This window comes from Teleopsis dalmanni, chromosome 2 (genome assembly GCF_002237135.1).
Source record: "Teleopsis dalmanni isolate 2A chromosome 2, ASM223713v2, whole genome shotgun sequence".
In the NCBI taxonomy this organism is placed as follows: Eukaryota; Metazoa; Arthropoda; class Insecta; order Diptera; family Diopsidae; genus Teleopsis; species Teleopsis dalmanni.
The window spans coordinates 24,020,133-24,028,978 of NC_051847.1; the positions used below are offsets into that span (position 1 = coordinate 24,020,133).

General features: G+C 30.9%; 1 protein-coding gene and 1 long non-coding RNA gene across 2 annotated transcripts; both read right to left on the reverse strand.

The window, feature by feature from the left end:
• Positions 1-1,425: 1,425 nt before the first annotated feature.
• LOC119685918 lies at positions 1,426-3,972 on the reverse strand. Its single transcript, XR_005252839.1, has 4 exons — positions 3,670-3,972; positions 3,496-3,616; positions 3,276-3,361; positions 1,426-3,220 (listed from the first exon to the last, which is right to left on the reverse strand). It is a non-coding gene; the product is annotated as an uncharacterized LOC119685918 (long non-coding RNA).
• Positions 3,973-5,050: 1,078 nt separating this feature from the next.
• Positions 5,051-5,730, reverse strand: LOC119685613. The gene is made up of 2 exons (XM_038099947.1): positions 5,671-5,730; positions 5,051-5,599 (listed from the first exon to the last, which is right to left on the reverse strand). The coding sequence occupies exon 2, from the start codon at positions 5,462-5,464 to the stop codon at positions 5,108-5,110; it is 357 nt and encodes a 118-aa protein (XP_037955875.1). The 5' UTR covers positions 5,465-5,599; positions 5,671-5,730; the 3' UTR covers positions 5,051-5,107.
• Between the last annotated feature and the right edge of the window lie 3,116 nt (positions 5,731-8,846).

Consider the following 8,846-nt stretch of genomic DNA (forward strand, 5'->3'; position numbering starts at 1 on the left):
CAGTCCAATTGAAGCAGAGGCTGTTATGCGTTGCTCGTGGGGCATTGAATTAGCCCCTGACTCAATGGGGGGATACAGCATATCGTGCTTTTCTTCCATTTTTATTTTCTACACTTTTTCTTTTACACATACACTTACATAAGTCCACATAGGTTATTTTTTAATTAGGTTAAAAATATTGCCACTTTTGAACTTTAGCTCATTGCACTTAAATACTTTAAAAATATCCGCACGTGAAACAAACTCCTCTGCTTCGCTTCCGATTCAAGACTAAAACTAAAAATGTTAGGTTTTGTTTGGAGCTTCGATTGAATGGAGTGGTTTACACAATTTTTTAATTAGTTTTTGTTTTTATTTTTGTTTTCGTTTTTGTTTTTGTTTTGGCTTGTGTTGTTTTTATTGAGTTGTGTTATTTGTAACTTGTTCAGCTTGACGTTGGCACCGCTTCAGCTGATTTCCTAATGAAATATAAAACTGCAGCGAACACAGCTGAAAAATTAAGCGATCCAACAACAAAAAGTATCTGCGTTTCTTAAAGTTGGTGTCAGATCTCACGGAATGTTTGCTTAGCTAATAGCTCTCACGTAAGTGAATTGCTCATGTGAGTTGTTGGTCTTTGGGAAGATGGGTCGGGGAGTGAAATGAATTGGAATTCTCTGAAATCAGCTATGGAAAAATGGAAGCAAAATATGGTGAAAAAAATTTAACTGATAAGATTTTTAAGAAGAGGAAACGCAAATAGATAATGAAATACCTCATAGGAATAATAGATAAGGAATAAACACTGAGAAGAAGAATGTTGTTGCATCTGTGAGTTAGTATATTGAAAGTATTATTTAAAAAAATTTTTTTTTTATTCATCTTTGACTAAAACAGTGTAAAGAAAGAATTATTTTTTATTATTACATCGTTTTTCAAAGAGATTATATGGTTTTGCTTCATTGATTAAGCTGAGCAGATTGATTAGGGAATGATTTTAATTTATAAAACAGATCTATTATCGTGATGGTATAAATTTATAAGATGTATTATAACTTAGCGAAGAAAAGTTCAAAAAAAAATGTCAAAAAATATCGATATAAGATATTTCATCCAAAATGGTTATATGTGTGAGATGGCAGAAGACAACTTAATATATGTAATTCATTTACATTATAGCTTCTACATCTAATTTTCTAAAGGCGTATTTTTTATTGTATTATTGCATCATACTTTTTTTAACCTAAATGATAGTAAAATTTCTTAAGCAATTGAAATCAAGTATATCTAAATACAGGTCCACGTATCCCTTAAAAAAAGTGTTAGATCTAAAATTTCGCGGAATGTCCGAAATATTGAATGGTTGAAATATTATTTAAAAAATTCATGGAATTAGTTTAGAAAGAAATCAAATATTGATTTATCATTTTACACTCTCAATTAAATTTATTACTCATATATATATAACCACAACACAAAAAGCCTGATGGAATCTTCAATCAATTTTGCCCTGTAAATTTAAGTGTCATAGCTTGATATTCGCATCTTCGTGTGGAAGATTCGCATCAACGATTTAGGGGCGTTCCGTACTACCAACTGGCGACAGCAAGCAACTGATCCAGCTGGCTGGCGTAGGATACTCGATGCGCATAAAAAAGACTCACGTCTGTAATGGGCAACTAGGTCAGTAAGGTTGAAAATTATGAATGCTATTTCGGCAAGATTACGTCGGATTCGGTATGTTTTTCCGATTTTTTACTATTTTTCAATTGGAAAACGATACCTTTACACACTGCTATCATTACTCGCGAATTTTCGACTAGAAGATTGGTATGAATATTACCGAACAGTCAACTGACTTGATTTGGCTCTCTATGATATCTTCCGGTTTGAATTACTTAAGAAACCATGGTTTCTTGGTTAAACAAAAATCCAATTCTAAGAATTGGTTTGGGAATTGGATATAGAGCTGGCATAAAAACGTTTTAGTCAATTTAGAATATTTTGAAGAGGACAATCGATAATCCGGAATAAGCTTGGGTTTTTAATATATGAATTCCTGAACCTTTTTGTTCGAGGTGGTATTTATAAAGTGACTATAGAATATAAATGGGGGTTGAAGATTGGTGTGATCTAAAAATAAACCACTATTAAAAAAAATAATTTTATAGCATTATATGTATAAGATAGGTTATGGAATGTTATGAGACTATAAGAAAGTAATGGGGGTGGGGGTTAGATTAGTATGGTCCAAATAAAACTAGCGGTTAAAAAGAATTAATGTTAAATACTATTATGACAGAGAGTATTATGTGACTATACAAGTCTAACACGGGTGTAAGGTTGATGTGGTTTTTGCCCTATATTTTCTAGTGCACACAGTTGAGAGGAAAAGTATTATAGCATATTTTGGATTTCTGCATACGTAAAATCTCCAATTCACAAGCATGAATGCGATTTTTATAAGTATATGTCGTTTTAATTGGTTTCAGGTTGGCTGTTCAATAAGTGTTAAGAGTGCGTGCTAATAAAATTATCTGACAGTTATAATTTGAATTATTAAGTTCTCTGTCTATAGTTGTGATTCATGTTTGTGCTGGTGCGCCAGGTTTTCTAGAGCCTTAGAGGTTCTATCTGAGTGCTGTTCTTGCAATATGGTTCGGAGATCTTCGAAGTGAATGGTCAATCCATCATCCGTCAACCAATCTGAACTGGAATGGTTTCTTGCTGTGTTTCTTGCTGGCTACACAAGTTTTCATTTCTTATTCTTTCAGGCCATCTTATGCCAAATATTCTGCGAAAGCACTTGTTTATGAAGGTCTGTATTTTTGACTCAGTGCGGTTGGAAGCTTTCCATGTTTCATAGCCATAGAAGCGAACAGATTTTAAGATTGATTCGAAGATGAGGAGTTTTGTTTTATGAAATATTTGGCACGATATCCATATATTTCTCAGTGTACCGAAGGTAGAGTTTGCTTTGTTATGTTTAGGTAGTACAAACATATATTTATATTTGCTTATGAAAATATAATAAAAAATATCAAAATCATTCAGGTCTGCTCCGTTCCAATGTACATCTTACAGGAATGGCGGTAAAAATCAATCACGTTTAATTTATTTATAATTTTAATTTTATTGAAATAAGATCTGTATAAGATAAACGGTCATCTGTATAAATGAAAAACGGTCATATTGTTTAGTATTTCCGATTTTCTGAGTCCAAAACCAAATAGTGTAAAATCTAAAATTTTACATTATAAATATTAGTTAGTTATTTTTTATATTTAATAAAATACTCTAATCGTTTCCAAATTTTCGTTTTTATTATGGATTCAACAGCTTTGGTGCCTGAATGTGAATTGGATTGCTTTATTAAGGTTCGCTATAAATCGCAAAAAAAAAGGAAAATAAAAAACTTCTAATAAAAAGGATTATATATAATTTCTGATTTTGAAGTTAAAATAAGTTTAATTAAAAAATCAAGAACTTATTCTATTTTCACGCTATTGGTGTTACCTTGGATTTTTTTATATATGCAACTATCTGATCCATAAATTCTTCAAAAGTTGGTTGTACTGTCATATTGTAGTCATACTAAGGAAATGATTTGTTGTGTCCCAAAATTTATAGTTGATTGCTATATTAAGTGGATTAATAAATTTGTAAGAAATTTAACATGTCTATTTTTACCTGCACGTCCTCAGTGTTGGATTGGTGATAGTTCTTAAAATTTCTCCTTCCTGCAATAAGTACTGTACATATAAATGGTATCGTCATAACTAAATTAATTATGGCCCCCTTAATCATATCGGTGAGAATTATGTTTTCAGTGCTCAGATAGCAAGTTTTGTCACATACAACAGGTAAATGTGACAATCTGTATAACAACAGAACCAAAATAATTGGCAATAGTATTTTGGGCCACATATTGTTGAAGATCTTTTAGAATTTAGAACTGCTGTTTGACGTATATATAATTTTATGAATATTATTTTAAACTTATTTTTCTTGAAATATCAAAAATTAGATTATAAAATTGGTTACTAGTTTGAATTTAGTTTAAAATATTTATAGTGACTATTATTTTTTTATGAATAATAAATCAAAAAGTGTTTTATGTTTTTAGTGACAGTTTTTTATATATGTTTAATTGTTTGGGGCAATCGACTATGACCTCCTTGTTTGACTGGCATCACTAAGTACTAAGGTTTGTATAAATATCATTTAAAAGGAACCAGTACTAGTATATAACTTGTTTCTATAAATTACCATCGACACAGTGATTTAGATCTGCTCATTGTCGACGAGATCGTACAACTGTCATTCGAATTTCCACTCTACGCTACATGTTCAAGGTTTCTTAATGAAGAAGTCTAAAATGTGAACTAATATTCCATAATTATTCTCAGAGCATTTGCTACTAGAAATTTGAGTGAAACATACGAAGAACGAGAGACAATGAACTAATTTGTGTGATACTCGTAATTTTGTTGATTGAATACTTCAAAAGTACAATAAATCGTGTTTATATTCGTGTCAGATTAACTCAGTATCTTCGGGGAATGCATTCTAATGAGGCTCTATGTGTACAGTGTACACTCAATATTTTTATGCTCATCCATATTCTTTTTAAGGTGAATGTGAAAGTGAAAGAATGTATGAACCTAATTAAATTGTTACTAATTAATATATACCTTGCATATTTAAACCACCATTTAAAGAGTAAGATATGATTTCTTCAAATTATGTACTCACAAAATTGCTTCGCCTAAAGTAGGAAACTCTTGTCATTATGAGAAGGAACTAGCCCTTATCACGTCTATAACAAAGAATATAATTGTTAATTCGAAAACGACTTTTTGAATGTTTCACTATTTTGTAAACCCTATCAAATAGTAGGGTTAAGTATATGTAATGAGTATTAGATATTGAATGTGATATTGAATATATTTTTATTACCTTCACCCGTTTAATTTCTGAGAATTTAATTACAATTTAAAAAATTTCTTAAAATAAATAATTATTAAATTATTTTTAATTTGATTTAATAAAATATTTATAAAATTCCAGATATTCTCTGTGTTTTTAACTCATTGCGTATATTGTGCTTCCTTGGGGTATCCGTGCTTTAAAGATTTCCCGTAGTGGTAACTTTTGCAACAACCTCAATAGTTATATTGTTGGGTCTTAAAAAAAGTATTTGCAATTTATAAAATCCAGAGTTCAAATATGGCCAATTAGTTGTGTTTGCGCCGCATTTATTTAGTTCGAATCGTCGTTTTGTCAATGGAGCCTTAAACTCTGTTTTAAACTGTGGCGAATTCGGCGCACATTTACTAAGCCCTTCCATCAAATACAGTTTATAAACATTATTCATATAGTACTCCAGATTATTGGGTGGCATTTTAATTGCAGTTGGGATATATCTATCATTTCCTGAAACACTTTTCAACACATTCACTTCTATTATATAATTATTTGACATGTCCTGTTTAATATCTATAAAACCGTTTAATCCATATTTACCACGAGATATGCGATATATACTTAATTTCGAGTCAAACACATTGGGATTGGATGTATGAAAATAAACACTGAGCGGTTCATAAGTCCATTGAACCTAGAAAATATAAATTATACCTGTATTTAAAGTTTCCACAAAATTATTGGTGAAGTCACAATAAAATGTACCTTTCCAAGGGATGTTTCACAAAAGAGTAAACTCCACAATACGAAAACAATAGTCCTCTTCATGGCTTATTTATTTCGTACTAAGTTTAAAATCTTTGTTCCGCAATTTATATTAAAATTTTTCATATAATAATATAATAAAGTGTGAATATTAATTTTAATGTTTTGTGAATTAATCGATCTATTTGATTCTGGCATGTGAAATAACAATGAATGTACATGAGGTTGTAACAACGTCCGATAACGTCTATAAAAACTAATGTTAGGAGAAATTTTATTACCTCAAATTCTCATTGAATAATTTAATTAGTTTATTTGTTATTATTTCTTTACATGAAATATGCACTCGATTGTTAAATATTTGTTTTATAAATAACGATTTAAACACAAGTCGCTTAAATTAATCCTTATTTCAGACTTACGGAAAGTATTCAGTGCTTGATTCCTCAAAAGGCATATATTCACAATTGGTTTTTAAATTAATTAACAGATTTGTGATACATTCATCTCTTATGTTTCCTATAATTTTGATAATAATTTTATAGAAAGTTTTTTGAAAAAGTACTTATTCTTATTTTTATTTGGATTTGGATGAATTCTTATTCTAGGTGTTACAATTATTTGTACAAGGTACAAGGAAGAATATAATAACTGATGTTTTTGGTTCATCGGTTTGGTTGGAATTTATGATCTGGATCCTAATCTAATAAGTTTGGATTTAGTATACCCTTCTAAATAATTGCAACGCTAATTCTATATTGAGTATATATTTTTAATAGTTTACGTTATTCAAAAACGGGCCTATAGCAGTTTTCTTTGTTAATTGATTTTGTAAAAAATAAATAACGTTTTTAAATTTATTTAATAATTTTTTGTCTTCATTGATATATATAATTTGTTTCTTTTATATAAACTTGGTTATGGATTCGTGTTCTTAATGAAAGGGGTCATGCATATTCATATACCTAAGTCATATCAAGACCATGGTGCGTGATCCCACATTACACCCTTCTTGTTTTTCATATTGATTACATTCTTGTTTGATCTGTGCCGATGAGTTGACTGACACTAGGTCAGTGTGTCTGTAAACGGAGGTCGTCGTAAAATTCATTTTGCTTCATTTTCATTTTGGGTAAAATGAATCTCTGCCCTGATCGACTTTTCCTTATCCGCAATTCGGGGGTTTGAAATATAAACCAATCAAATAAAAATACTAATAAAACAGGAAGCTCGGGAAGCATTAGACACTGTGTGTTCTTAATATGGCACCCACCGTGTTTTTGGGCGGTAATAAAATAGTGGCCACAAATAACACTTCTGCTATTTTCACTCGTTCACACGGTCACGCCTTCTTCGACGAGAAGTTCTAAGGAACTCAGCGTTCCTAAACTCGTCGAAAGATATAAAAATATTTCGGCTACGTCCGAGTCCCTTAAGTTCAGAATTGTCTGGGCTAAGCAGGTCTTCAATGTCTCTTAGGATAATAAACAGAAACCTGTATCAAAGCGGCAGCGCGCATTAGATGAGTCAAATTCAAAACCCAATGCTAAAATAGCAATGATTGAGCTTAAGCTCATTGATGTGTACAGCGACGTCCGAAAGGACTTCCTTGATGAAATTATAACCCATCTTGATAGCGAACAATTTCAAAGTCATGCGAAGTTGATTGTCTGCGCATTTCGGCGTTTTGTAAATCTTTATCGCAATGCCATCTCCAGAATTGATGAGGTATGGTCAATCGACAAAATCAAGGTTGTTGTAAAGAAACAGATCCCTAGCCAACCAAGAGCGTATTCTTGGTTTCTTGCCGAACCGTCTGATTTTCAACAGATTCTGAAGCTTATTCGGTTGGAACACTATGACCTTAGAACTGCAACGTGAAAGATCACGAATCTAGAGGAAGCCAAAGGTAATTATAGATCGGTCAGTTTTTGATTGACATAGCATCTTTGGCTTCTTTGGCAAGAACTAGTCTCATTCATCACAATGAGAGTTTATAAAAGGGATACGGAGTAAATTTCTCCTAATGTGAGGTGTCTAGCTGTAGTACTGCAAATTATTGCTGAAGTGGGCGATAATAGAACTGGTAAGACTTAAAAATCGGAAGATAGATTGATAGAGACGGATGTATAAAGAAAATTATATAAATATATGATATAAGTGAATTTGTTAATAAAAAAGTTTCGCTTTAAAAGAAGCGCTGACTCTGAGCTTCAAATTTGGCAGTTCGATTCCTGTTACTTGCAGTCTCAAAAAACTAGAATTATTAGAATTATTGGCTCAAAAACCTATTAAATATTTTATTATTTTGGAAACCCATCAAATGATCGGTGTAAGTACATGTAATGTACGTTTTATATTGAAGGTGGTATCGAATATATTTTTATTACCCACAGTCGCTCAAATTCTGAACATTTTATCACAATTTATTAAATTTCACAGAATAAATAATTATTAAATTTTGATTGACTTTAATAAATTAATTAAAATTTCATATATTTTCTATGTTCTTTTTTAAATAAAAACTCATTGTGTGTATTGTGCTTCCTTAAGGTATCCGTATTTTAAAAATGATCCGTAGTGGTAGTTTTTGCAGTAATCTCCCAACTTATATTGTAGGGCTTAACAAAATGTATTTTCACTTTATAAAATCCAGTTTGCACATATGGCCAATTAGTTGTATCTGGTAGGCATTTATTTAGTTCGAATCGTCGTTTTGTCAATGGAGCCTTAAACTCAGTTTGAAACTGTGGCGAATTCGGTGCACATTTGCTTAATGTGGTCATCAAAGTTCTTTTGTACACAGTATTCATATAATTCTCCAGATAAATAGATGGCATTTTAATTGGAGTTGCAATATATTTGTCATTTCCTGAAATACTTCTCAACACATTCATTTCTATCATATAATCATTTGACAAGTCCTGTTTAATATCTATAAAACCGTTTAATCCATATTTACCACGAGATATGCGATATACACTTAATTTCGAGTCAATCACATTAGGATTGGATGTATAAAAAGAAACATCGATTGGTTCAAAAGTGTTATTAAACTATAAAATATAATTTTTTTTTGCATTTAAAGTTCCTTAAAAAATTATTGGTGTTTTCGAAATAAAATTTACCTTTCCAAAGGACGTTTCACAAAGTAGTAAACTCCACAATAGAAAGAC